This window comes from Gorilla gorilla, chromosome 4 (assembly GCF_029281585.2).
Source record: "Gorilla gorilla gorilla isolate KB3781 chromosome 4, NHGRI_mGorGor1-v2.1_pri, whole genome shotgun sequence".
Lineage (NCBI taxonomy): Eukaryota > Metazoa > Chordata > Mammalia > Primates > Hominidae > Gorilla > Gorilla gorilla.
In genome coordinates, this window is record NC_073228.2 from 184596756 (window position 1) to 184624346 (window position 27591).

At 61.2% G+C, this 27591-nt stretch overlaps 1 protein-coding gene across 2 annotated transcripts in view; it reads right to left on the reverse strand.

Annotated features, from left to right (window-relative positions):
* Window positions 1-27591, reverse strand: part of FLT4 (fms related receptor tyrosine kinase 4) — a 44886-nt gene that overhangs the window by 3901 nt on the left and 13394 nt on the right. The window contains exons 2-30 of one of the 2 annotated variants that reach the window (XM_031011038.3): window positions 23501-23597; window positions 22363-22607; window positions 22053-22165; window positions 21771-21933; window positions 21524-21663; window positions 21088-21256; window positions 20711-20828; window positions 17927-18081; window positions 17685-17847; window positions 15752-15878; window positions 14552-14660; window positions 13361-13723; window positions 12925-13071; window positions 12695-12826; window positions 12423-12529; window positions 11987-12122; window positions 11426-11530; window positions 10994-11107; window positions 10740-10828; window positions 10489-10639; window positions 9712-9806; window positions 9179-9301; window positions 7591-7702; window positions 6534-6633; window positions 6034-6139; window positions 4856-5004; window positions 3431-3551; window positions 2495-2580; window positions 1276-1811 (exon numbers count right to left, since the gene is read on the reverse strand). In XM_031011038.3, coding sequence (XP_030866898.1) covers window positions 1808-1811; window positions 2495-2580; window positions 3431-3551; window positions 4856-5004; window positions 6034-6139; window positions 6534-6633; window positions 7591-7702; window positions 9179-9301; window positions 9712-9806; window positions 10489-10639; window positions 10740-10828; window positions 10994-11107; window positions 11426-11530; window positions 11987-12122; window positions 12423-12529; window positions 12695-12826; window positions 12925-13071; window positions 13361-13723; window positions 14552-14660; window positions 15752-15878; window positions 17685-17847; window positions 17927-18081; window positions 20711-20828; window positions 21088-21256; window positions 21524-21663; window positions 21771-21933; window positions 22053-22165; window positions 22363-22607; window positions 23501-23597 — 3839 coding nt within the window. In that variant the 3' untranslated portion in view covers window positions 1276-1807. Of the gene's footprint in view, window positions 1-1275; window positions 1812-2494; window positions 2581-3430; window positions 3552-4855; window positions 5005-6033; window positions 6140-6533; window positions 6634-7590; window positions 7703-9178; window positions 9302-9711; window positions 9807-10488; window positions 10640-10739; window positions 10829-10993; window positions 11108-11425; window positions 11531-11986; window positions 12123-12422; window positions 12530-12694; window positions 12827-12924; window positions 13072-13360; window positions 13724-14551; window positions 14661-15751; window positions 15879-17684; window positions 17848-17926; window positions 18082-20710; window positions 20829-21087; window positions 21257-21523; window positions 21664-21770; window positions 21934-22052; window positions 22166-22362; window positions 22608-23500; window positions 23598-27591 lie in introns of those variants that run through there. The other variant, XM_031011037.3, reaches the window with a different exon arrangement.

Sequence of the window (27591 nt, forward strand, 5' to 3'; positions counted from 1 at the left end):
GGTGCAGGCTCAGCCATGCGGGTCCTGGCGTTGAGTCCCCAACTCACGTTTCCACGGAGTCTGTCTCGGCCCGGGCTGAGCGGCCTTCTTTGATCTCAAGGAGCTGTGCTGTTTCTCGAAGGTGTGCAGAGGTTTGAATTTACGTGGCGATCATCCTCTGCGATACCTTTTACTTAATTACCTTGTTTTTTGAATGTCGAAATGCTGTTTGGTGAAGAAAAATTAGCCCAAAGCTATTTCCGTAAATGTGACCACCATTAATTTTCCAAAACCAGGTACTAACAGGAGTCACCTGATGAGCCGGGTGTGGTGGCTCATACCTGTAATCCCAGCACCCTGGGAGGCTGAGGAGGGCAGATCACTTGAGGCCAGGAGTTCAAGACCAGCCTGGCCAATGTGGCGAAACCCCGTCTCTACTAAAACAAAAACAAAAACAAAAACAAAAAACAAACTTAGCTGGGCGTGGTGGCACACGCCTATAATCCCAGCTACTCAAGAGGCTGAGGCAGGATAATCACGTGAACCCGGGAGGTGGAGGTTGCGGTGAGCCAAGATCGCACCACCTTACTCCAGCCTGGGTGACAGAGTGAGACTCTGTCTCAAAAAATAAAAATAAAAAATAAAATGAATCTTTTAAGCAGACACTGAAGTCTTTGTTTAAATCTATACCCTTAAAAGTTTCAACATTCAAAATGGCCAAAACTGTTTTTCCCCTGGCTGTCATGTTGGGCAAATGGAGTTCACTTTCTACCTGGGATACGTGGGTATTTCTCTGTTGCCAAAATACATCCTAGCCTGTGGGCCAAGGATCACCCAGGTGCTGAGGCAAGAGACTGAAGGCACAAACTGTTTCAGTATAATAAAGAAAACAGTGGCCGGGCGCGGTGGCTCACGCCTGTAATCCCAGCACTTTGGGAGGCCGAGGGCGGACGGATCACGAGGTCAGGAGATCGAGACCATCCTGGCTAACACGGCGAAACCCGGTCTCTACTTAAAAAAAAAACAAAAAAATTAGCCGGGCGTGGTGGCGGGCGCCTGTAGTCCCAGCTACTCGGGAGGCTGAAGCAGGAGAATGGCGTGAACCCGGGAGGCAGAGCTTGCAGTGAGCAGAGATCGCGCCACTGCACTCCAGCCTGGGAGACAGAGCGAGACTGTCGCAAAAAAAACAAAACAAAACAAAACAAAAAACATATATATATATATAATAAAGAAAATAGAATAAGAATAGTCATAATACAAATTAGATATAGAGATGATCATGGACATTATCAGTCATTAGTATAAACATGATTAATTAGCTTTTAATACTACTCTTTGATGTATTACTCATATTACCAAGGAATAACTGGCGGGCACAGGGTCAGGTGCTGAAGGGACATTGTGAGAAGTGACCTAGAAGGCAAGAGGTGAGCCCTCTGTCACGCCGGCATAAGGGCCGCTTGAGGGCTCCTTGGTGAAGCGGTAACGCCAGTGTCTGGGAAGGCACCTGTTACTTAGCAGACCATGAAAGGGAGTCTCCCTTTCCTTGGAGGAGTCAGGGAACACTCTGCTCCGCCAGCTTCTTGTGGGAGGCTGGATATTCTCCAGGCCTGCCCGCAGTCATCCGGAGGCCTAACCCCTCCCTGTGGTGCTTCAATGATCACACTCCTTGTCCACTTTCATGCTCCTCCTGTCCTCCTGGTTCCTCTTTGAAGTTTGTAATAGATAGCGGTAGAAGAAATAGTGAAAGTCTTAAAGTCTTTGATCTTTCTTATAAGTGCAGAGAAGAAAACGCTGACGTATGCTGCCTTCTCTCTCTCTGCTTCAGCTACCTAAGAGGGAAGGGCCCCGTCCCATGATCATGTGACTTGCTTCACCTTACCAATCACTTGGACGACTCACCCTCCTGACCCTGCCCCCTTGTCTTGCATGCAATAAATATCAGCGCGCTCAGCCATTTGGGGCCACTGCCGGTCTCCATGTCTTGATGGTAGTGGTCCCCCAGGCCCAGCTGTTTTCTCTTTATCTCTGTCTTGTGTCTTTATTTCTTACGATCTCTTGTCTCCACACATGGGGAGAACACCCGCTAAGCCCCATAGGTCCAGACCCTACACCAGCCAGTTCAGATTATAGTATCTACCCGGCTTCTGGAGCCACTGGGTGAAGTTCAGGGGTTCTGGGACTGGGGTGGCCTCCCCAACCTGGAGGAGAGTTGTGCGCCCTGGGCATGGTGGGTTACGTGTGGTGTCAGAAACACACAGCATCTGAGCTCTGTCAGATGACAGGGAGGTGTCGGGACCAGCACCCATGTGGCCAGCATGTGACAGGGAGGGTCTCCTGCGGTGCTGTAGGTCAGGAGGGGGTCTCAGGCAGCTCACCTTGAACACGCGAAAAGGCCATAGGGAGCCACGAAAGGTTCCGGGAAGAGGGCTGGGCGCACCCAGGCCCCAGCCTCCCTCCTGCAGGGGAGGGCAACATCGATATCTGCAGTGCAGGAGGCTCACGAAGCCCTTACCTGAAGCCGCTTTCTTGTCTATGCCTGCTTTCTATCTGCTCAAACTCCTCCGAGGCCAGCACCATCCCACTGTCTGTCTGGTTGTCCTGTGTGGAGAGGACAAGCCAGGCTGTGGGTCCCGCCTGAGGCCCTCCTGCAGGGCAGCCGCCCCCAGCCAGGAAAGCGCGGCATGGCCCTGGAGCGCGGCTGACCTAACACCTGTCCCTGGGAAGCTGAGACAGAAACAAGGCGTCCATTCCATCCCAGGGTGAGGGTCACACGCCCCTGCCACGGAGGGAGACACTGAGGTCGGGGGGCTGTGTGTGGCCCGTGGACGCCTCATACTGGGTGACCTCCATGGTGGCCAAGCATATGCTCAGTGTGTGAAAGAGCAGGAGCCGTGGGAGAACCAGGGAGAGGCCTCACAACCTGGCAGCTCGTAGTTCAAAAAAACGATCCATGTGAGGCTGCCTCCCGGTTTGGGGGGCTTTGTTACCCTTCGACTGTGGCTTGGTGTGGTTTTTATTTTGAATTACACGGGAGGGAAACTGCGATCTTTTCAGAGTCCTCCAACATCTCCAAGTGGCCCTGGAGGCAGGAACCCAGGTCCCTGTGGTCTGGCCAAGGGCTCCCATGGGGCCCCTCTGCCCAGCGCTCACTGACCAGGCCCAGGACCCCCGAACCTGCCACCGAGGAGGAGCTGTCCTTCCACCGGGGTTTCTGCGCTGCTGAGGAGGGGAGGCCTCATGTGGGGGTGACGAGGGCATAGGACAGAAAGCAGCTGTGAGTCGTGGCATCGCAGGAGGGCCCAAATGTGCCCAAGGCTCTCCCTGGACTTGCACTTTCAAAGGACAGTCGTTGGGTTCTGCCATTTGCCTTACGAATTCCTGACGCTGCCTCCCCTGAGGCGGCCCCGGCCCTGAGCCGAGCGCAGCCCCCACCCCTCATGTGAAGTACCACAGAGCCTTTGTAGGTCGTTGGGGTCATGGGGAATTCCTCAAATGTCTTCATCCTGGAGGAACCACAGGTCTCAGCCCCTCTGGCCAGGCACCCGGGAAAGGACACCCAGTTGTAATACCTGTGGGGAGAAATCAGAAGGTGCTGAGGAACGCGCCGCAGCAACCCTCCTCGAACTTCCCTCCACCGTCCCTGTGCCTCCTCTTCTGGAAAGGACCCCCAGCCTGGGGCAGGAGTATGGACGGGCCTGGGTCTGAGTGCTGGCAGGGGCTCCTCCGGGTGCCTGGCCTCAGATGTCTACCCCACAGCCCCAGCAGCACCCTGGGCTGTGTTTCCTCCCGAGTCCACTGCTGAGCTCTGTGATGGGAAGTGAGGGGGCATCCAGCCCCGTGTGGCATGGAGCTCCTCCCGGGGATGGGCTACCCTGGGCCAGCCAGGCAGCCCTGGGGCTGCAAGCCGCCGACTGCCCTGCCCGTACGTGGGTGCACTAAGGCACACGTTGAGGGGTTTGTGGAAGGAGCCTGGCAGAATCCAGCTAACTGTTGTTGTCCCCCAGGCCTAGCCCTGCCATGTGCTAGGGCAGAGGGACAGGATGCAGAGCCTGCATCTCAGCAACACTGCTGTGAATGTGGGCAGCACAGCCATCCTGAGTGTGAGATGCCAGGGATAAGAGAGCCTGGGCAGAGTTCCGGGAATTAGGTTACATTCTCCTCCTGCCCATGCCTCATAGTTGGAGACCTTCCCTGCTCCCAGGGACTCTTGGGGACTCACCCCCAGACTAATCAGTGATTTAGGTAATCAGAGATTCCTGGGAGGAGTCTTGGCCCAAACACAGTCCACTCCACCTCTCCGGGAGAAAGAGTACCCTTGCTGGGCGTGGTGGCTCACGCCTGTAATCCCAGCACTTTGCTGGGAGGCCGAGGTGGGCGGATCACGAGGTCAGGAGATGGAGACCATCCTGGCTAACACGGTGAAACCCCGTCTCCACTAAAAATACAAAACATTAGCCGGGCATGGTGTCGGGCGCCTGTAGTCCCAGCTACTCGGGAGGCTGAGGCAGGAGAATGGCGTGAACCCGGGAGGCGGAGCTTGCAGTGAGCCGAGATCGCGCCACTGCACTCCAGCCTGGGCGACAGAGCCAGACTCCATCTCAAAAAAAAAATAAATAAATAAAAAGTACCCTTGATGTTGGGGTGAGGGGACACTGGTGGGTGGACAGGACTCAAAAACAAGCACGCAGCCAGGTCACACGGCCGTGGAAGGACCCTGCAGTGGGTCGTTTAAAGCCACTCTGTGCTCTGAGTTCGTGCACACTGGTCTCTGACGTCGCATGATTTGCTTTCCCCCCATGACGCACAGGGATAAAATGCACCTTGTCCACATGGCTTCCTCCCACCCCATTCCTGGACCTGCAGGACAGCTGACCTGGCGGCCAGGCTGTGGCGCTGCAGGCTTGGCGGGCTGTCCTCAGCGTCGGCCTGGGCGATGTGTAGGGCCATGGTGGACACCTGCGAGAAGCTGCCCTCTTCTGAGCTCTGAGAGCCGCGCGGGGCCATGCAGTCCTCCTCTTCCTCCTGGCGGGAACAGGAGAGGCAGCCAGGCCAGAAACCACCAGCCACTGCCCTCAGCCCTCGCCCTGCCCCCGCCCTCGCCCTACCCTCAGCCCTCGCCCCCGCACTCAGCCCTCACCCCCACCCTCAGGCCTCACCCCCACACTCAGCCCTCGCCCTGCCCTCAGCCCTCGCTCTGCCCTCGGGACTGCTTGGGCTCCTGACCCCTGAGATAGGGCCCTAACAGACCGTGCGGGCACGTGAGTGCTCCATGGAGGAAACAAGCTCATGCCAGAAATCAGCACATCTCAGCCATCAAGACAGATAAGGGGTCAAGGTAGCAGAATGCTGGCTGTGCCAGCCTCGCTAAGTTCTCCCAACAGCCCTTCCAGGTACATTTATGGATGAGGCAGGTGGGGCAGGCTGGGGCTCAGCCGGATCATCCCTCCTCCAGTCCCTAGCTGAGCCGGCAGCCTCAGGAACTGGGGCCAGCACTCCCTACCTTCTTCTTTGGATAGAACTAGACCTGCAGCACCCATCCCAGTCCCTAAGGCCTGGGCAACAGGCCAACCCCTGCTCCTTGCTCCAGGCCCCACCTTGAGCTGGGTCACGAGCTCCTCCATCCCCCACCCTGGAGGAGCACCACGTGGGGAGGGAGAGATGTCAGCACACACAGGTCAAGGGTCCGTGTGTTCAGTGGAGTGGGGGACAGAACTGGCACCAGGTGAAGGAATGCATCATGACGACGCCAGGGAGATGGGGCTGCCTCGCAGGCCGGGGGGGACCAGCCTAGGATTCCCCTCGGGCAGGGACAGGCTCTGACTATCCACACGGCACCTGGAGCAGGCAGTGTAGCTGTGCAGCCGGTGTGTGCTCAACAGAAAGATGCAAGGGTGTGGGGACGAGGTGTGGGTAGGGGCCCAGGACCGCACCACCCTAGCCTAGCAGCTGAGAGGTGGGCAGAGCCTAGATGGGCTTGGAGGGGCAGCTGGGGCCAGGGACCCAGGGCAGGGGCCAAAGGCCACAGTAGAGCAGGGTGGGGAAGGGGCTCACTTGCAGGCCCCTGCCCTGGAGCAGGTTCCCCAGGATCTCCACCAGCTCCGAGAATGCAGGTCTCGCCTTGGGGTCTCCGGACCAGCAGTTCAGCATGACGCGGCGTCTGCAGGATCACGTGGGCTGCTGGACTGCATGCACCCCACCCCCGCCCCAGGACCTTCAGTTCCCCAGCCTTCCTGGGCCCTCTCACCCACTCTGCGCTTGACACGTCTCCCACTCTTGTCCAGCTACCCTCGTTCCTCCTTCAAGTGTTAGCCCAGCGTCCCCTCCTGGTGATGCTTTCCCTGAACACTCGGCTCTGTTCCGACAGCGCCCGGCCTTCCCTCCTGGTGTCCTCCTGGTGCAGCTGCGCTACAGACTACCTGTGTGTCTTGAGGGTGGTGCCCAGGCCTGTCCTACTGGCCCTGGCTTCCCTGACACCACCTTCTCATGGACACAACCCCCACGCCCCCGACACTTGCTGTCCCCAAAACCTGCAGGGCCATGGGGAGGCTCACATGGCGGGAGTGGCCAGCTCCGGGGCCCTCATCCTCGTGCCGTCTCTCAGCCGCTGGCAGAACTCCTCATTGATCTGCACCCCAGGGTACGGGGAGGCCCCTGACAACAGGAAGGGGAGGTGGGTGGGGAGCAAGCCTCCTGCGGCTCAGCCCAGCCCCCCCAAGTCACCCCGTCCTGTCGCTTTCCCCATCCGTGGTGGAGTGGAGATGACTCACCGGACTGTGCTCTACCTGGGACCTGGGCAAGTTGATGCCCTCCCCAGCTCTAGTTCATTTGGTTAAAAGAGGACTGTGCCGCCTGCTTGCTAGGGGTGGCAAGAGCATCCACCCACTGGCGACACACGGTAGACATCATGGTTACTGGATCATCGGCGGCGGGGGAGCCGCCTGCAGGCAGTTTCAACAAAGCCTCTCTTGCCTCTCGCTGCTTCTCCTGCTGCTCCCCCCAACCCCTGCTCTCCCCCCAACCCCTGCTGCTCCCCCCAACCCCTGCTGCTCCCCCCAACCCCTGCTGCTCCTCCCAACCCCTGCTGCTCCCCGTCCTGGACTGCTGAACTCCCTCCTTGGGCCCCTCTGGCTTACCCGAGCTCCCACGCCTCCTACACTCTTCCTGCTCCTTTAGTTTCCGCAGTAGCGTGGATCAGTTGCCACTTGGTGACATTTTAACTTTTTCAAGTTCACTGCCCTACCCTGGCCTGGAGACTTCATCATGCTCGCAGCGGGGCCTGAGTTCCCACATGGAGCTCTTGGAGTAGGCACGTCCGCTGACTGGGCACTGAGCTCCCTCTGGGGCTGCCATGTGAAGAGGCTCAGTCCTGGCTCAGGCTTCAATGTGCACCCCACAGAGGGTGGCCCACGTTGGAGGCAAAGTCCTCTCGGAGGCTGGGCCAGGCTGGGGAGAGGTGGGGGGCCCTTGGTGGCCCACAAACCACCTGCTTCAGAACGACCTGGCACACACCTCCAGGTGCCCAGTCCCTTACTCCAGCAGGGCCAGTCATGTAACCTGCCGCCAGTGACCTCGCCTCCTCTCCCCACCGGCACCCCATCCTGCACTCACCCAGAGAGAAGATCTCCCAGAGAAGCACCCCAAAGGACCACACGTCACTCTGCGTGGTGTACACCTTGTCGAAGATGCTTTCAGGGGCCATCCACTTCAGGGGCAGCCGGGCCTGGGGAGACGGAGGGAAGCGTGTCCCGCGGTGGATGGGGAGACGGAGGGAAGCGTGTCCCGCGGTGGATGGGAAGAGAGGGCTGAGGCCAGGTGCTCTGGTACCCCCTAACAGGGTCCTCTGCCTGGGTTGAAGGTATCTGCCTGGGTTGAAGGTATCTCCCTGCTGCTGTTCTCCTGGGTCTGTCTGGGCCCCTCTCCCCGCAAGCTCTCAGGGGAGGGGTATCGGGGGAGACTGCACACCTTCCTCCAGCACTAGACCTCCAGCACAGCCTCCTGATGAAACGCACCCCTGCACACTCTCACCATCTCCCCTGACAAGCACGCTCTGTCCACTCACTGTCCCCACCCTGGAAGCCGGGCCATCACTCCTGACGCCCTCCTCCTGGGCTCCTGAGGCATCTCCGCCACCGGCTGTCTCTCTCCCTCTCATGGTCTCTACCTGGGAGCCCTGAGGGCCAGGGCCCTTCTGGACTGGCCTCTACCTCCACCCCAGCACCCCCACTCCCCTCTCTTCCCAGCTTACGGCATCAGGGAGGTTTTTGTAACTGCAGACAACCTGACACTTCCCTCCAACCAGCGGCCACGCTGGGCTGGATGGCTCATCAAGACCAGGCCCTGGGCCCATCCTGCTCCTCCCCCTCTGACACCCTTTCTCCCCCAGGCGCGGAACCCTGACCCGCCTTGGAGGCTCATCCAGGCACCTGCTGCCCTGCCTGAGCTCCATTCACGAGACACTCCGCCTCCTGAGTTCCACATACTGCGCCAAGCTGGTCCATCTCCAGGACAGACGCCACAGAATGCTTTGCACTCTCAGGCTCCACAGGGCAGGCCCTGGGAGTCAGGACCCACCGCATGGAGCAAGGCGCGGGGCAAAGACAAGCTCCAATCGGAACAAGCTCCAATCGGAGCACTGCGGCCCCGCCGGTCACCTCCCTTCTCCACTTCCTTTCGGAGCACTGGGGCCCGCTGGTCAACTCCCATCTCCACTTCCGAAATCCACTTCCTTTCGGAGCACTGGGGCCCCGCCAGTCAACTCCCATCTCCACTTCCTTCCGGAGCACTGGGCCCGCCGGTCACCTCCCTTCTCCACTTCCTTTCGGAGCACTGGGCCCGCCGGTCACCTCCCTTCTCCACTTCCTTCCGGAGCACTGGGCCCGCCGGTCACCTCCCTTCTCCACTTCCTTTCGGAGCACTAGGCCCGCCGGTCACCTCCCTTCTCCACTTCCTTTCGGAGCACTGGGGCCCGCCGGTCACCTCCCTTCTCCACTTCCTTGCCCCAAGATGCCTAAGGTGGGGGGTGGTCACTAGGGTCCCCTGGGGGCAGGAAGTCCACCAGCAGCTGGGCACATGGCTGGCCAACCAAGGAGCTCACCTCACCCTGTGCCAGCCCTCCCTCTCCTGGACAGGCAGTCTGTGGTCCCACCCCTTCACCTGTTCTGCCCCACGTTCCCTCTCCTCAATGGCCTGCACTCACACTGCCCTTGCGGACGTAGTCAGGGTCTTTGTAGATGTCCCGGGCAAGGCCAAAGTCACAGATCTTCACCACGTCGCTTTCCGACAGCAGAATGTTCCGAGCAGCCAGGTCTCTGTGGATGCACTGGGGTGCGGGGAGGCGGAAGGGGGGCTGTCAGTGCAGGTCCCTGGGGTAATACCCACACCCGAAACTCCAGGGTGCCCAAGCAGTGGGGACCATGGGGATGCCCTGCCTGAACTGTGCTCCTTTGGGGAAGGATTTCCATCCATCTCCAGGGCTCATCATGGAGAGAGCTTGTGGAATTGTGGGGACAGCAGAGAAAGTTGTGGAGTCAAACAGACTCTGCTGCTGACCAGCCAAGAGACCTTGGGAGGTCAACTCCATGCTTTGGGCAGAGTTTCCTCCTCTGCAAAGTGGGAGAGACACTGATGGACCACAGAGCCATTGCAGGGTGAGGCCAGTACCAAGCACTTCTTGGCGACTGGTGGGGATGCACCCTTTTCCCGTCTGAAGGGCCTTCGGGGGAAGCTCACCTTTCGGGAAGCCAGGAACTCCATCCCTCTGGCCACCTGGAAGCTGTAGCAGACAAGATCTTCCATGGTCAGCGGGCTCAGCCACAGGTCCTCAGCTACACAGTGGAGCCAGGTGGGCTCAGGAGGCGCCTCCTCCGCGGCCTCCATCTACCCAGCCCCAGGGAACAGCTAACAAGCATGTCAGCCCCTCTCCTGCCCCTCAGCCTCTGGGACACCCACATCCTACTCCAGAGCACCCTCTCCTGCCCCTCAGCCTCTGGGACACCCACGTCCTACTCCCAGAGCACCCTCTCCTGCCCCTCAGCCTCTGGGACATCCACATCCTATTCCCAGAGCACCCTCTCCTGCCCCTCAACCTCTGGGACACCCACATCCTACTCCAGAGCACCCTCTCCTGCCCCTCAGCCTCTGGGACATCCACATCCTACTCCAGAGCACCCTCTCCTGCCCCTCAGCCTCTGGGACACCCACGTCCTACTCCCAGAGCAGTAAATACTGTTGCTCTGTGGGGGCCGGGCACCTGCTGCTTGGCCCTCGACTGCCTGCCTTGTCTGCAGGGCAATTTCCTATTCAGCCTCTGATGACCCAGTCAATCGTAAAACATCTGTGTGAAAATTGTCCCCGAGGTGTCTTCCCTTCCTAAGGCAGAGCCCATTCCACACTCTCCCATGAAAGCCCCCGCGGAGGACCTCAGGCTGGGTTACCCTAGGGTGCCTGATCATGGGATATAACCGGGCCCGTCAGGCACTAGGAAAAGGGAAGAGGCCAGGCTCTAACCTTCTTGGTCTGGAGAAGCCCGCCTCGCTCCGCCCTCGTTCTTCGAGAACCGTGCGAAGAGGACCCTGTCGCTGCTCCCTGGCCTCCTCCGATCCAGCCTGGCGAGCTCCACCATGGCGCGGAAGCGTCCGCGCTGCTCGGGAGACTTCTCCTGCGGATGCACGAAGCTGGCTCGAGGGCGCCCAGTCGCCCACCGCAGAGGCGCCTCCATTCCCCCGCCGCCCGCCGCGCCCCGCAGGCCGCCCACTCACTGCATAGGGGCTGAAGGTGTCCCGCTTGGCGCGCAGGAAGTTGGAGAGGTTGCCGTACTTGCAGTACTCCACGATCACCATGAGGGGCCCTGCGGCGGGACCGGGCAGCGGCCGTGCGTTCGGAACCCGGGACGCGCTCCGCGTTTGCACCCGCGCCCCCGGGGGGCCTCCCAGCCCCGGCCCTGCAGCCCCTCCCGCCCGCGGCGCCCTGCGCCCAGGGTCTCGCCGTCCCAGCGGGCCGCCCCGCTCCGTACCCTTCGGCTTGGTGCACGCCCCGAGGAGGTTGACCACGTTGAGGTGGTGACCGATGTGAATTAGGATCTTGAGCTCCGACATCAGCGCGCGGTGCTCGCTGGCTGTGGCGCCCTCTGGAAGGGACACAGGCCTCACATCGGCCCCAATTCTGGCAGGTCCCCCTTCCCCGCCACGGGCCGCTTAGCTAAGGCACAGCCAGCGCTTTTGGGAGGGGGAGGGTTACTAAGGGTCCCCAGGACATCCTGCCGGCCCCACTGAGGCAGGGGGTTCAGGTGGTACCTCGGCTCTGACGCCCGCAGCCTCCCTGTAGAACTTTGGATGAGACCGGCTTCCAGCCTCAGTTTCCCTTCCCGAGTTGCCGTCCCACCGGCCCACCCAGAGCTGCTGCTCCTCACCAGCTAGGCTGCCCCTTCCGCCCGCTGACCCCACACCTTTCAGCATTTTCACGGCCACAGTGTCACAGCTGCTGCCCTTGTTGATGCCGAAAGCAGAGGCTTCTACCACCTTCCCGAAGGCGCCGTAGCCAAGCACTCTCCCTGTCGGGGCAGGGGGCCAGTTGCAGGTGAGCTGTACGGGGTGAGGGTGGAGAGAGGTGGGCAGCGGAGGAGCCCCGTGCAGAGGTCCAGGAGGACAGGCCTGGCAGCAGGAGGAGCGTGGGGAGCCCCGTGCAGAGGTCCAGGAGGACAGGCCTGGCAGCAGGAGGAGCGTGGGGAGCCACAGCGGGAAGACAGGGAGAGGTGGACAGGAAGCCGCGCATCCTCCCGGGTAGGTGTGACAGATACACCCTGCTCAGGGTGGCAGCAGGTGACCTCAGGGAGCCTGGGAACTGGGGACCCTGGCTAAGGTTCTAGGTACCCACGCCCACAGGGACAGGTCAGGCCAGGCGGACCTTCCTGGTGCAAGTTTTGAAAATGGAGGGATTCAGGCACTCCAGCCTGCAGCAGGTGGGTCGGGCAGGAGGTGTGGGTTGGGCAGGCTGGTGCTGGCCTCACCCAGGTGCAGCCGCTCTCGGGGGAATTCCCACTGGCTGGCGTCGTAGGACAGGTATTCGCATTGCTCCTCCAGAGGCACCTCCCCGGGGTCCATGATGATGGACAGGTAGCCCGTCTTGATGTCTGCGTGGGCCGGCTGCGGGGAGGGGACAGGGAGGAGTGGGGCAGCTCACTGATTTGGCCATAACACTGTGGCTTGGGCAGAACTTTGCCCAGGACAGATGGCACTTCCTGCGGGGCTCTCAGTCAAGGAGGGGACAGAAAAAAAGACAGACAACCTCTGCGGGGTTGGAACCCAGCGTGAAGGGCTGGGAGGCTTCCCAGGAAACAAGGCTGCCAGGTGAACTAGGGCGGGCACCTTATTCTTTATCTTAAGGGCGGCCAGGGTGGGGAAGGCCTGAGAGAGACTCCATCAGGAGCGGGGAGGGACACTCACCCTCCTCATGTTACAGAAGATGAGGAGGAGGAGGACCCAGAAGAAGACAGCGATGACGCCAGTACCGACAAGGATCACGATCTCCATGCTGCCCTTATCCTCGGAGCCTGCGTGGGCAGAAAGGGGCCGGCGTGTGTGTGTGTGTGTGTGTGTGTGTAAGAGCGTGCACCAGGCAGCACCCCTTCTGGTGGGCACGACTTGCCCAAGGTGGCCACAAGAAAGCCTTAACTGGGGACGGGAAGGGAGTTGAGGGGTGCAGGCTGAGGCCAGACCTTCCACGGCCACGCTGGCGGAGGAGTTGACGCAGCCCTTGGCGTTGCACACGCTGCACAGATAGCGTCCCGCATCCTCCTCGCGCACGCGCTGGATGCTCAGCTTCTGGTTGGAGTCCGCCAAGTCGACTCCTGCAGGGGGTGGGGTGGAGGTGCGGGTCCACCTGGGTTTGGGATCGTTGGCCTCGCGGGCCTCCGGACCTGCCCTTCGCCAGGGCCACCCTCCCTACCAGACTTTTCCTCCAGCAGCCTCTCGTCTTTGTACCACACGATGCTGGGAGCGTGCGCTCCGGCCACCAAGCACTGCATCTCCAGCGAGTCGCTCACGTTCACCAGGAGGTCGGTCAAGTTCTGCGTGAGCCGAGGGGCTTCCAGGGCTGGGGGCAGGGGTCGAGAGGGAGCTAAGTGGAGCTGCACTTAGCAGGAGGACCCTCTTTGGGCTGGGAGCAGAGGTAGAAAAGGATCCCTGGAAGCTGGACTTCGGGGTTGTGCGCCGGGCAGGAGCGCGGCGCGCCTCCGCAGGGGGCGGCGGATAGTCAGGAGGGGGCGCTCCTGCAGGCCAGGGCTGTGAATATACCCCCCAGGGGCGAGCCACGCCGGGGCAAAGGCAGAGGCATTTACTGCTAGAAGAGAGCGCGTCCCCGCCCTCCCCGCGGCCAGCCTCACCCTGCACCGACAGGTACTTCTTGTGGCAGTGCTTGTCATGGCTGCGCCGGTCTTGCACTTCGCACACATAGTGGCCCTCGTGCTCGGGCGCGACGCGGGGGATACTCAGGCTGAGCGTGGCGTGGCGCGCCCCAGGTGCCACCTCCTCCAGGCTGGCGGCCAGAGGGGTGGCGAACAGATGCACGTTCTTGCAGTCGAGCAGAAGCGGGTTCCCGTGCGCATCGTGCAGCGTGGACAGGTTGAGGCGGTACCAGCGCAGATGCTCGTACTTGTAGCTGTCGGCTTGGCAGCTCAGGAGCACGGGCTGGCCCTCTAGTGGCTCCTCGGATGGCTTGGATTCGATGGTGAAGCCGTCGGGGATGGCTATGGAGGGAGGAAGAAGCCCTGTGGCACTGCCCTGGGAGTTTGCTCCCCCATCCACCTGCCGCCCCGGGGTCTCCTCCTGCCTCCCTCCCTCCCTCCCTCTCTCCTGGAGGGGCCCCAGCTGGACTGCTTGCCCCCCACCCCACCAAAAGCCCAGGTCATCAGGAGTTCCTTGTCACCCTCAGTGGGACTTGAGTCTTCATTCTCTCTTGAAGCTTGCCATGCCCCACCCCATGCTCAGCCTGAAATAATGTGTTCCCTGGCTTTTCCCAGTGCCGTGCGCCCACTTCCTCGTCTCTCTGGTCACTTCTGGTCAGGCTCCTGTGGCCCCCCAGCCCCCAGGTGTTCTTTTGGGCTCCATCTCTCTGCTGGTGCCCTGATCTACATCTCTCTGCTGGTGCCCTGATCTACATTCTGGGACCCAGTGACGTCTGCTCCTGGGCTCAGCGCTCCTGAGATCACTACCACATTTGAAAATCTGAGTAAACCACAGAGCTTCTTCCCAGAGCAAAATTCACACGAGTCACAAGGTCTCAGGGCTTGGGAAGGGGAGGGTGGGAGTGGGTATAGCTAGGAGGAGCTGCAGTGAGCCAAGGGCATCCTTGAGGGAGGAGCCCCAGGGTTGGGGACAGAGGATGCCATTCCATCCCAGTGCGCCAGCACCCAGGCCCTATGCTGGTGACCCTTAAATCTATTTTTCCTGTCTACAACCGGTAGGCCTTGGATCTCTCTCCTGGGTGTCCCAAAGACCCCAGAAACTCAATGAACTCAAACCTGCCCCCTCCTGACCCTGTACCCCGGCCTGCCCGCCCTGGTCTGGTCACTCACTGGTCACATAGAAGTAGATGAGCCGCTCATCCTGGCCCACCTTGTTGGAGACCACACACTTGTACATGGCAGACACGTTGGCATTCTGGATCACCAGCTTGCTCACAGTCTGGGAGAGCACAGGCACAAGGATCCATTTCCTGCCCAAGTTCTCCCAACCTGGGCCCTGTCTTTCTGCAAGGAGGTCGCTGTGCCCCCCCCAGTCATGGGGGAAACTGAGGCTTTGGGCTGGAGAAGACCAAAACTCACAGGACCAGGGATAGTGAGGCAGAGGAGAGAAGGCCCCTGGGCAGCAGAGAGAGGTAGCTGCCCAGAAAAGTCAAGGGACAGTGTATGGACTGCTGGCCTAGGCTGCAGTGACGTCAGAGGGCAGCCTTTGGCAGGACCAGAGAGACCTCTGGCCGTGGCTATGTTGAGGGGGCACCAGCGTCAGTGCAAGCCAGGGTGAGAATTCAGCCTGGGTCACAGCAAAGGCCAGTCACTTCTGGATGGGGTCAGGCCCCAATCCAGTCACTGCTTGCTGAGATCCTCGTGAGATGGCCTCCTCAGCCCAGGACTGTCCTCAGCAGCAATCCCGAGGCCCAGGGTTATTGAGAGGGGTGGGGATGGCTCCCAGAAGGACTGAGGCCTCAGGGAGTAGGAAGCCTGAGACACAGGGGAGGAGAGAGGGCCACAGGCCCTGCCCACCATCCAAAGACCCCCACCCCCACCCCACCCCCAGCTGGGCACTTCCTGTCCAGGACTGGAACAGGAAGAGGCTCTGGAGGTGTGTAGGAAAACAGGAAGTGACTGGAGGAAGTAGGTGCCTTTGTTCAGTACCCCCTTCTCGGCGTTGCCCCCAGGCTGCGCCAGCGGCTCAGCAGCCCTCTGTGCAGACCTGGTCAGCCTCCAGCCCTGTCCCCTCCTGGTCCTGGGGCCTGTGGGCCTCAGTGGCTCATGGCCTGGCCAGGTGGCCTTGCATGTCAGCTTCCTTGTCTGGGAAGCCGCCAGAGGTCCGCCCTCCATCACAAAGCCGGAGACTGGCCCTCTGACCTTTCTGCAGGCAGGGTGGCCGAGGCCTGCAGACTGCAGGAAGGTCACCCGCTCTCGGCTGCTCTGCCCAGCACTGTGGAAGCCAGGTGGAAACCACATGGCAGTAGTGGCCTCTCTCTCCTCCCTTCTCCTTCTCCCTGGGCACTCAGCAGTGCGGCTGGCCTGTACCTTATTCTTTCCCTCCACAAACTCGGTCCAGGTGTCCAGGCTCTCGATGGGGTTCACGGCATCCTGTGTGGTCACCGCCCTCCAGTCACGGCACTGTGGCATGAGGTCTTGTTGCTGCCGCCGCCGGCTGCCAGGACCAGAAGAGGCAAGGGCAGGTCAGGGATACAGGCAGGAAGGGCCCACTTGGGGGGCGGGGTCAAGCCCTTGTCATATCCAGTCACCTTCTCATATGGGGTGGTGGGCGAGGCTGGCCCTTGGGCCTGGGTGAGGGAGATGGGAAGGGGACTTTGGTTTTTTTTTTTTTTTTGAGACGGAGTTTCACTCTTGTTGCCCAGGCTGGACTGCAATGGCACAATCTCGGCTCACCGAAACCTCCGCCTCCTGGGTTCAAGCGATTCTCCTGCCTCAGCCTCCCAAGTAGCTGGGATTATAGGCATGTGCCACCACGCCTGGCTATTTTTTTGGTATTTTCAGTAGAGTCGGGGTTTCTCCATGTTGGTCAGCTGGTCTCGAACTCCTGACCTCAGGTGATTGGTCTGCCTTGGGCTCCCAAAGCATTGGGATTACAGGCGTGAGCCACCGAGCCTGGCCTGTTTCTGGAGCTCTGTCTGCCACCCTTCAGGCTCAGGACCCGGCAACCCATCCTACACAGGCTGCCAACACCAGCTTCCTGTGCCCACTGTCCCTCAGGCACATGTGCACTCTGTCCCGCTTCTCTGTGCCCCTTCCTGCAGAGGCCACCTGGGATCTGCCCACATGGCTGCAGGCCCAGCACAGTCCCATGCTGCCCCAGGAGGCATCTCTGCCCAGCCTCTCCCTCTCTCCTGCTTTAGGAGCTGCGGCCTCCCTCTGGGCGGGGTGTGCATCCCCAGCAACCTTGGCCTCCTGCCAGGATTGGGGGGGTAGTCTCAGGGCCCCAAGGGAGGCTCATATCTGCCCCTGTGGAGGAGCCGAGCAGGGACCCCCCGAAAGGGCTCCATCACTTGGCACAGAGCATAAAGGTGGCACACCCAGAAGGAAGGACATTTGGAGGTGCTGGCAGTGAGCTGCACGCCACATGATCTAGAAGAATACCTATGAACCTTGGACATCTGGGGCCGGCTCAGGCCACCCCTACTGAGCCTCCCCCACTGACCACACCAGAGCCACAGCCAGTGGGGCTACCCTCATCTCCCATGTAGGTTCCCAGCTCCCATCCCGCCCCAGTTTGATACTAGGAATCTCTTGCTAAAAGGCAAACCTGAGCCATGTCTCCACTTCTCAACACCCTTCACTGGCTCCCTAGTGCCTTCAAGCCCTGCCCACCTGGGCGTCCTCCTCTCACCCCCTACTTGTCTAAATGTCCTGCTGGCATCCCGCTCAGTGGAGGGGAGCACGGCTCAGCAGGTGGCTGGGTCCTGTTGCTTACAGCTGTGCCCCTGGGAAAGCCGCCTCCCTTCTCTGACCCTATTTCCCTGTCTATAAGGGAGTGTGAGTGCTGCACAGATGAGCTGAGGCCCATGAGCACACATGGTGTGCCGTGGGACTCAGTGCAACCATCCCAGGGGATCAGGCAACACCCCCCCAGGTTCCCGCCCCGCTGGAGGTGTCCTGCTGGGTGCTCAGAGACACGTGCTTCCTTCTCCCTCCAGATGATGCAATTACGTGTCCAGAGGTCTTCGCTCTTGAGGGAGGTGGGCAGGGGCCAGACCCATCCTGCGTCCAGCTTGGCCAGCTGATGGAGGATGGGTGCAAGGGAGGCTCTGAGCCTCACTCAGGTGAGGTGAGGCCAGGGATTGGCTATAGCTGAAGGTAGGGTTCAAGTTCAGAGCAGGGCCCTGAGAAGGGGTACAGGGAAGGCCTGGGCAGTGAGGGGTGCTGTAAAGGAGGTTCCTCATGGCTGAGGCTGGGGGCTGTGGCTGTGCAGGGGACCTGAGGCTGGAGCCGTACTCACAGACTACGCTGGGCAAACATCTTGCAGGGTGTCCAGGGCCGCCAGTGCCACTGGATGCTGAGAGGCAGGGGCACCCCGTAGGCTGTGCAGGTGAGGGCCTGGCGGCTGTGACGCGAGTAGATGCTGGGGGAGGAGGCCTCCTTCTCGTGTATCTGGGGGGGCACTGTGGGCACACAGATGGCCGGTCAGCTGGCCTCCAATGCCAGGCCGCCGACCCGTGCGCTCTCCCGTCCCTGACCTACCATTCACCACCAGCTCCAGGCTGATGTTGCGCCTCAGGCCAGCAGCGGAGTTCCACAGGGCGAGGGTGTAGGTGCCCGTGCTGGCCTCTGTCACCTCCTTGAGCACCAGGGCATGTGGACTGTGGCGCCCGGACAGTGCCTTTCCATCCTTGTACCTGGCCAGGGAAGGGAGGTCAGGGCCCATACAGATCCCACCGCAGCCCCAACCTCATGCTGGCACCCCCGCCCCGAATACAGTTGGGAGGAGGGAGGGGCTGGCAGGAGTGCAGGGTAGGGCGGGGAACACTGGTCTGCGAGGGGATGGTCTGAGTCCCTGGAGATGGTCTCCAGGCCGTATCTGCCAGGTGTGACAACCGTGTCAGGCGGCCGGCTCGGGCACTGGTCACTGAGGTCTGCAGTAGCACCTCCTGCCTTGCCCCAAAGCCCCTGTGAACTCTCCACAAGTAGCGAGATGACCATGTCACTGCTGGGGCAGCCGCCTTCTCTCCCTGCCTGTGGCTGCAGACAGCCTTCTTCAGCCAGGCTTGCCCAGCCCAGCCCAGCCCAGCCCAGGAGGGTTCCACACACCTGGTTCCTCCACCCAGCTGGGCACAGCCTGGAGACCCCGTCCTCTTTCTTACAGACATCTGAAGGAGTGGAGGTGCAGTCCCTGCGAGCACAGTCTAGCTCCTTGACGTGTGCGTGGCCCCTGCAGACGCGTGGGCTTCTTGCTGCCCACACCCCGCCCCCAGGCCTGGCTCTCACTGCCTGCCTCGCTGGGACACTCATTTCTGTAGCCAGGGATCTGCAGGGTTCCCTGCCTCCTTCATTTGGGTGGGGGCGTGCAGCCTTCCTGACTGTCCTATGCTGTGGCCTGCCCCTGCCTTGCTGTGTCTGTTGACTGCCCGTCGTCCCCCTGGGCTGGGAGCCCCATGAGGGCAGTGCTGCCTCCTGCAGAGCTGTGCCCAGATCCCTACGTCTGCTGCACACGTGAGGAAACAGATGCCTCAGCCCCAGAGGGTGTGCTGGGGCCCCTGCAGGCACCTGTCTCTGTGGCCTGGACTCTGTATGGAGATGCTCCTCCTTTGGACAGGTGCCTGCCCCTGGTGCTGGGTGTGGCAGGCCAGAGACACACCACTGTGTCCCGGGAGAGGCACAGCCCTCAGGCAGAGACCAACAGAGAAGGGGAGGCAGGGGCCCATTCTCAACTTGGACATCACAGCAGGGGCCCGGGGGGAGTGCCTGGCCTGGGGTCGCAGAGTGAGGCAGGGCAGGGCAGGGGTGGAACTGAGGTGGTGCTGTCTGCATGGCTCTGGTCCTGAGTCTACCACTTGCTGGATCTGAGACTCCTTCATTGCCTCAACGGAGATGACATGCACCTTGCAGCTGTCGTGAGGTTTAACCCAGACAGTGACAGCAGCGTGCTGGACACACTGCAGGTGCTTCGGAAGCCAAGGACCAGCCCATCTGTGTTTGCTAGACCGTCCACCCAGTCAGTGCTCGCCGTCGTCATGTGCTGGTGCCATAGGAAGGGTGGGCACCACAGGAAGGGTGGGTGGCTGCCATAGGAAGAGAGCCAGATGTGGCAGGAGTGAGCCAGTGGAAAGCTGTTCTGAGAGGCAGCTGCCTGAGGATTGGGTAGACCCTGGACGCAACAGAGCTGCCACCTGCCCAGAGCAGGCTCAGTAATGGTGGCCTTGGAGGGCAGGGGACAGGGCCCAGGGGTCTCCAGGAGCTGTACCTGTGAGTGAGGCTCCAGGATCTGCCAGTGCCCTCAGGACTCTGCCCCAAGGGCCTTGGCACTGACCAGGTGCCTTGGATGGACACCGAAGTCTGTGTTCTCAGTGGGAGGGTCACACTGGGCTCAGGGCCAGGACACCCTGGGCCTTCCATCCCAGGAGAGACGAGCCCCCAGCCAGTGCAAGGGGCCCTGGCTGAGGAAACTCTGGGCCTCTGCTTGCCCAGCTCCAGGAAAAGTTGCCCTGCCAGGAGGGAGGTGCCCAGGCTGAAGAGGAGGAGGCTCTTGGGCTAGCTCAGTGCAGAGACCCCTCCTGGGGACTTGGCGATCAGTTAGGAATACCCTTTCCTAGCCTCTGCTTCCTCGTCTATGCAATGGGGACTCAAAGTGTGACTGACTGTGGGTGAGCCACGTGGATGACTCAGATGGCCTGAGGATGTGTTTGTGAGGGGTGCCATGCCCCCCCAGAGCCTGCAGGGAGTAGCCAGCGGAGACAGGGCCACCCCTGAGGCCTCCCTTCCCTGGGCCTCGGCACACGCTTGCAGATCGGGGATCTGCGGGGACTCCAGCAGCCTGTCGGCCTCCTGGAAGCTCTCTCGCTCGCTGCCGTGCAGCACAGGCCCAGCCCAGGCAATCTGTCAATTCCCTGTGGCATCTCCAAATTTCTGGACAGAAGGGTCCTGGGAGAGGCAGCCTCGCAAAAGGAGGCATAGGGAACGCTAAGCCATTGCTGCAGGGCAGGCCCTGGAGATTCTGCAGGGCAGAGAGGGGCCCAGCGGTCAGGAGGCAGTTAGGAAAAGCCCCTCGCTGTGCCCACCACACCCACATGTAACAGAAGGCTGGTACTGAAACCTTTCACAGTGTGGCAGGAACAGACAGACCTTCCATCTGAAATATCACATTATGGGCGGGTTCCTTGGGGGGTCTCCTGAGAGAGGCCCCCGCCATGCCTGGTCTCCGTGTGCGGGTCCTGACGGGGAGGACGCTGCCCATCTTCCCCTATGGTCTGTTTTGCCCCTGGACTTGGAAGGGTAGCGGCGGGGTCGGCGGGGAGTCAGGGCTGTTACCACTGGAACTCGGGCGGGGGGTACGCCGCCAGCTTCACGGGCAGCTTCACCAGCTCGTCTCCTGCCGTGGCCTCCAGGATGGGTCCTTTGAGCCACTCGACGCTGATGAAGGGATTTTCTGCCGGACAGGAGAAGTCACTGTAAATCCAGGACTGACCCGTCGTGGATTGACCAGGGACTCCCCCCACGGCCCCTGCAGCCCCGGCAGCCGGACATCTGCAGACTGGGGCTGGCCATGCCGCCCGGTGCAGGAGCTGGGCAGCTCCTCTGCTCATGGCCCTCCCTTCCCTCTGGCTGGACTCCTGAGTGCTCAAGGGCACCGTGAGCTCTGGGCCCAGGCCCACAGGGCACAAGGACCCTTGTTTCCCAGGCCATACCATGCACAATGACCTCGGTGCTCTCCCGAAATCGCTGGATGCCGTTGTTGGCCTCGCACACATACGAGCCCAGGTCGTGCTGGCTGACGTTGTGGATGGTCAGGATGCTGGAGAGTTCTGTGTGGGTCTGCTGGGAGCGTCGCTCGGGCACCCACTTACCCCGCTCTGCCTGCCCGCACCCAGGGAAGCCCCGCGTCAGCAGGCGGGCTCCTGCACAGCTACCCCACCGAAGGCACACCTCCCAGCCCAGCCAGCGGCGGCTCCAGAAGCCCTGGACCCAGGCCCTGAGTTTTCTTTGGGTGGAACACTTGCCAATCAGACTGGGGCCCTGGGGCAGGCCTGGGTCCACACATCCTCCATACAGAGGCCCAGTGTGTGCTGTACAGTCACAGGGACTCCTGGGGACAGGACAGCCTGGCAGCGCTGCTGACCTCACCTGCTTCCCTGGGTAGTCCCAGTCAAAGGTGACACCTGAGTTGAACTCAGCCCACACGGTGCAGTTCAGGACCAGCTTCTCCCCTACCAGCAGCTCCAGCGACTTCCTGGGCAACAGCTGGATGTCATAGAGCTCGTTGCCTGTTGACATGCACACGGTGACTCCCACGCCCTCACAGGACGACACCCACTGAGGCCAGTGAGGCAGTGACAGCCCCGTTACTGTGAACGGGGCACAGCCCTGTTACCTGTGATGTGCACCAGGAAGGGGTTGGAAAGGAAGTCCTGGTCCCCCCAGGTGGTCTCGCACTGCAGGTACAGAGCATCACGCAGCAGTGGCGTGGACACGAGCATGCCCCGCCGGTCGTCCCACACCACCTCCTGCCCGTCTGGCCACAGCACCGAGCTTTGCTGGAGGGACAAGGCCACCATCATTGCCCAGCTGCCCCTTGCTCCTGGCCAGACAGGCGGCCGCCTTTCCCAGGGGTGGGATGGGAGGGTCGGATGCTGGGGTTGGGGTGGGGCCGTACCGAGCGCAGCGTGACATTGAGGCCGGGGATGGACACCAGACAGGGCACCCACATGGCGTCCTTCCTGTTGACCAAGAGCGTGTCAGGCTTGTTGATGAATGGCTGCTCAAAGTCTATGGAGAGGGAGCAAGGTGTTGGGGAAGGGACGTGGCGGCCAGGCTGGGGGAGGGCTCCACGGAGCTGGGCGGTGCTGGTCTTGAACCAGCCACCCGCTGGAGCAGCTAGGGCCCCGTTCTCTCCTCCTGCCAGCCCAGGGTCCACAGGCTGGGGGCCCACACCGCCCCCAGCCTGGCCCGCCTCCAAGTCTCACCTCTCACGAACACGTAGGAGCTGGCGGCCGTGGTGCCCTCGATGCGTGCCTTGATGTACTTGTAGTAGCAGACGTAGCTGCCTGTGTCGTTGGCGTGCACCTCATGCAGCAGCAGCACCTTGCAGTAGGGCCTGGCGTCTGTGCCCTCGCAGTCTCGCACCACCCCCGTGTCCTCACTGTCCTTGTCTCCGGTGGCTGGCGCCTCCTGAGCTCCTGGCCAGGCCCACTCGAGGGGGTGCTGTCCCCTGGCAGAGGACAGGAGTGGTCAGGTGGGCCCCAGGGCAGCCCACGGGGACTGTCCCTGAGAAGCCTCCCTCAGGCCGAGCCTCACCAGGTTTGTCTTACCCAGAGCATGGAACTGCCCAGGGTTTGGGCTTACACTACAGACCGTGCCCAGGGCAGGGCACTCCCCGACCCCCGGGCCTCTACTGGGCTCCCGGGTCTGGCCTGTGGACAAGCACAGGCCTTGGATCACAGCTGGGAAGGTGGGGAGGTACCATCTCTGGGGCCCCAGTGGGTGCTCCCGGGGTGGCTGGGAGTGGATGCAGATGACCTGGGAGGTGGCCTGGGGTCAGTGTGAGGTGTCAGGAGTGGGGTGCAGGGTGATGAGGCCCCATATGAAATGCTGATGGGGTGGGCCGGGCACAGTGGCTCACGCCTGTAATCCCAGCAGTTTGGGAGGCTGAGGCGGGTGGGTTACAAGGTCAGGAGATCAAGACCATCCTGCTTAACACGGTGAAACCCCGTCTCTACTACAAATACAAAAAATTAGCCGGGCGTGGTGGCGGGCACCTGTAGTCCCAGCTACTCGGGAGGCTGAGGCAGGAGAATGGCGTGAACCCGGGAGGCGGAGCTTGCAGTGAGCCGAGATCGCACCACTGCACTCCAGCCTGGGCGACAGAGCGAGACTCCATCTCAGGAAAAAAAAGAAGAAATGCTGATGGGGGTGTGTGGTTGAGGCTGGGGAGGACCGAGGTCACCCACAGCCTGGGAGACCACACGGCCCCGAGGCCACTCTGCCCTGACTCTGCCCTGACTCTGCCCTGGGAGGGGGCTGCCATCTGGGCCCACAGCCACCACCTCCTGCCTTGGGCTTGTGCAGCCTCTCTGGCCTGCCAGTGGGAGAGGGACCCAGTACCTGCAGGAGATGGACAGGCTGTCACCGGTGTCGATGACGTGTGACTCCTCCGTGATGTTCAAGGTCGGGGGGGTCATGGAGTAGCCACTCGCCAGGCCTGGGGTGGGAGACAGGGTCAGCGTGGTGCTGGGCTGTGACTTGGCACGACGTTGATGGGGCATGGCTGGGCATTCTGCATCGCGAGAGCAGACCCCTGCAGGGCCGGAGCAGCTCAGGTTCTCAGCCAGCACCGCGTGGCCTGGCCTCACCATGTGCGCTGTGAGCAGCACCAGCTCCCAGGCCCCAAGACGGCCACGAACCTCTCCCACAGGCTCACCCTGCCTTGCCCCACAGCCCCCATCCTCAGCTACACACCACCCCTGGACCGAACCCCGACCTCTGACCCCGGTGAGCTGAGCGGCTGGCATGAAGGAGCGGGGGAGGGGCGCTGGAGTGTGTCACCTCCACATCACGGCCCCTGCAGTGCTGCTGCCTGAGGCCCTCCCTCCTGAACTGCAGCCCTACACCGGCTGCTTCCCAGAGGGCCCTGCACATCCCAGGTCCTCCCCGTACCACGCAGGCCTTGGCCCTCCTGCCTGCTCTCTGCCAGGGGTCTCGCCCCCTCCTGCCTGCTCTCTGCCAGGGGCCTCGGCCCCTCCTGCCTGCTCTCTGCCAGGGGCCTTGCCCCCTCCCAGGCCACGTGGTGTCACCTCACAGGTGTCCTTTCGCTCCTCAGCTTCTTGCACCCTCACAGACCCTGCCGGCTGCCCCAGCCTCCTCCGGGCTCTCCCTGCCCAGGCCTCCCTAGACACCCCCAGGCCTTCTCACAGGGCTCTTCCTCAGACATACAAATAAACCCGCCTCATCTGGCTGAAACCCACCATCAGCCAGAGACTGTAGGCTGGCCGGGCTGGGCCTTCTGTCCTGCAGGACTCAGCCCTGCTGCCCCCACACCCTCCTCCCCATGGGTTGGTGTGTGTGTGTGTGTGTGTGCACACGCGTGCCTCCATGTGTATCTGTAACTGTAGGCCTGGGTGTGTGAGTCTGTGTGTGCCTATGTCTGAGTGGTGTGTGTGGCTTCCTGTGTATGTGCAAGCATGCATGCATGTTTGTGTATCTCGGACATGCTGGCGTGTGTTCACACATGAGTGTGTATGTGGTGGGATCCCGGTGTGGGTGGGAGCAGGCCCCAGGGGAGGTCTGGGTCTGGAACTCTGGCAGATGCATCCTGCCGGGGCCATCCTGAGACAACAGGAAGGGAGGGCTGCATGGCCAGAGGCCCAGGGCTGCGTCCTGTCCCTCCCCCAGGTCCCTGTCCTCCTGGGGGCACAGCCCACTCTTCTGCCCCCAGGCCCCTCCCGTCCAACAGGTCCCTTGGGGTTTGAGGCAGCAGTAGTCTAGCTCCCTGAGGCCCCAGGGTCCCGCCCTGAAGCTAACGGGGGTGGGGTGGAGCCCAGGGAATCCTTGACCCCAAGCCACCCTGGGACGCAGCACCAGGACGGCACCTGCTGCACACCAAGATCTCATTTCCTGCTGCACACCAAGATCTCATTTCGGCCTCACACGGGCAACGTGGTCACCGGTCAGTGATCTCTGGCCTCTCCCTTCTTCTATCCCTCCTGGCCAAACCCTTCCAGGCACCACTTCACTATGGCTCCAGAGCAGGAAGGGCCTTAAACCACACATCCAGACCCACTGTACAGACTGGGACACTGAGGCCCTCCAGCCACCCTCAGAAGGCAGCGCCTCGCCTGTCCGCTGCTGTGACTACCACCGAGTCTTTGCTTTGCCAGCCCTCCCCTGGGGCCCCGAGGTGGAAGGGGGTTGTGGGCTCTGCAGCCCCTTCCCCTTGGGTGGTGCCAAGCCTTCACATGCACTGCAGCGGGGCCTGGGCACTGGCAGCCCGTAGCTTGCACCCCTGGGGCTGCCATGAGAGGAGTCTGGGCCAGGGGCTGGGGGATCCCTGCAGAGAGGTGGCTCCCCTCAGGTGGTGAGGGGCTAAGAAGGAATCCCTCTGAGCTGGGCTTTGAAGGAGGGGGATTTTTTTTCCAGGTAGTGGAAAGTAAGTCCACGCCAGGAAGACAGCTGGGCATGTATGTGGGCACCGGAGTGGGTGGTGGTCTGTCCTCAGAGCTACAGAGGAGGGATGATGAGCATGGGGCTAGACCTGTCCGGATGAATAGACTCTACCTTCCCAGTGGACCTAGCGGGAGGTCAGGAGACCAGGCTCGAGGCCAGTGTCCACCTGCCCAGCCCCATGACTGCAGGAGAGAGAACACCCCCCCACCCCCACTTAGGTCTGGAGTGTTGAGCTGGTGGCCCCCTTCTCAGGAGTGCACATCCAGCAGACACCTTCCAGCTCCACCGTGCGGCAGCTGTCAGCCCAGCTTCCTCGGATGGCTCCCCTCTGTTCCCAAGATAAAGCAAGGCGGGCTGGGCCTCTGCCCTCCAGCCACTGCCTCTCTCCAGCTTCCTCTCCTAGGAGGCGTGGACCTCCTCCTCCCATCCTCCCAAAGTGCCTGTTGTTTTCCTGTCTTGAACACTTGTCCTTTTTCCTGGGATATCCCTCCTTCCTTCTTTCCCTCCCCAGGGCCTCCCTCTTTAGGGTCTAGTTCAGACGCCCTCATCACTCAGGCAGCATCAGCCTCCTCCTCCTCGAGCTCCTGCTAGAACACAACCAGACTGAACTGTGGTTTTATGATCACATCTGAACAGAGGCTCAATTTTATTCATCTTCCTAAGCCCAAGACAGAGATGTGCAAAGGAGATTCAACGGGTGGATATAAGAAAGGTTGGATGGGCCGGGCGTGGTGGCTCACGCCTGTCATCCCAGCACTTTGGGAGGCTGAGGTGGGTGGGTCACAAGGTCAGGAGATTGAGACCATCCTGGCTAACACGGTGAAACCCCATCTCTACCAAAAATACAAAAAATTAGCTGGGCGTAGTGGCGGGCACCTAGCTAACTTGGGAGGCTGAGGCGGGAGAATGGCGTGAAGCCGGGAGGCGGAGCTTGCAGTGAGTGGAGATCGCACCACTGCACTCCAGCCTGGGTGACAGAGCGAGACTCCGTCTCAAAAAAAAAAAAAAAAGAATGGTCGGATGGATGATGGATGGAAATGGGATGGATGAATGATGAATCACCACACGAATAAATGGACGGATGCGTGGACAGACAGATGGGTGGGTAGGTGGGTGGGTGGGAGGATGGATGCATGGATGGATGGAAGTATGGGTGGATGGGTGGGTGGATGGATGGATGGAAGTATGGGTGGATGGGTGGGTGGCTGAGAGGATGGATGCATGGATGGACGGAAGTATGGGTGGATGGGTGGGTGGGTGGGTGGATGGATGCATGGATGGAAGTATGGGTGGATGGGTGGGTGGCTGAGAGGATGGATGCATGGATGGATGGAAGTATGGGTGGATGGGTGGGTGGATGGATGGATGGAAGTATGGGTGGGTGGGTGGGTGGATGGATGCATGGATGGATGGAAGTATGGGTGGATGGGTGGGTGGGTGGATGGATGGAAGTATGGGTGGATGGGAGGGTGGGTAGGTGGATGGATGCATGGATGGAAGTATGGGTGGATGGGTGGATGGGTGGGTGGGTGGATGCATGGATGGATGGAAGTATGGGTGGATGGGTGGGTGGGTGGATGCATGGATGGATGGAAGTATGGGTGGATGGGTGGATGGGTGGGTGGGTGGGTGGATGGATGCATGGATGGAAGTATGCGTGGATGGGTGGATAGGTGGGTGGGTGGATGGATGGATGCATGGATGGAAGTATGGGTGGATGGGTGGATAGGTGGGTGGGTGGATGGATGGATGCATGGATAGAAGTATGCATGGATGGGTGGATAGGTGGGTGGGTGGATGGATGGATGCATGGATGGAAGTATGGGTGGATGGGTGGGTGGATGGATGGAAGTATGGGTGGATGGGTGGGTGGGTGGGTGGATGGATGGATGGACGGATGGAAGTATGGGTGGATGGGTGGGTAAACTGGTGGACAGATGGATGGGTGGGTGGAAGGATGAATGGATGGATGGGTGGAAGAGTGGGTGGACAGGTGAAAGGTCAGTGGATGGGTGAAGGGTGGATGGGGAGAG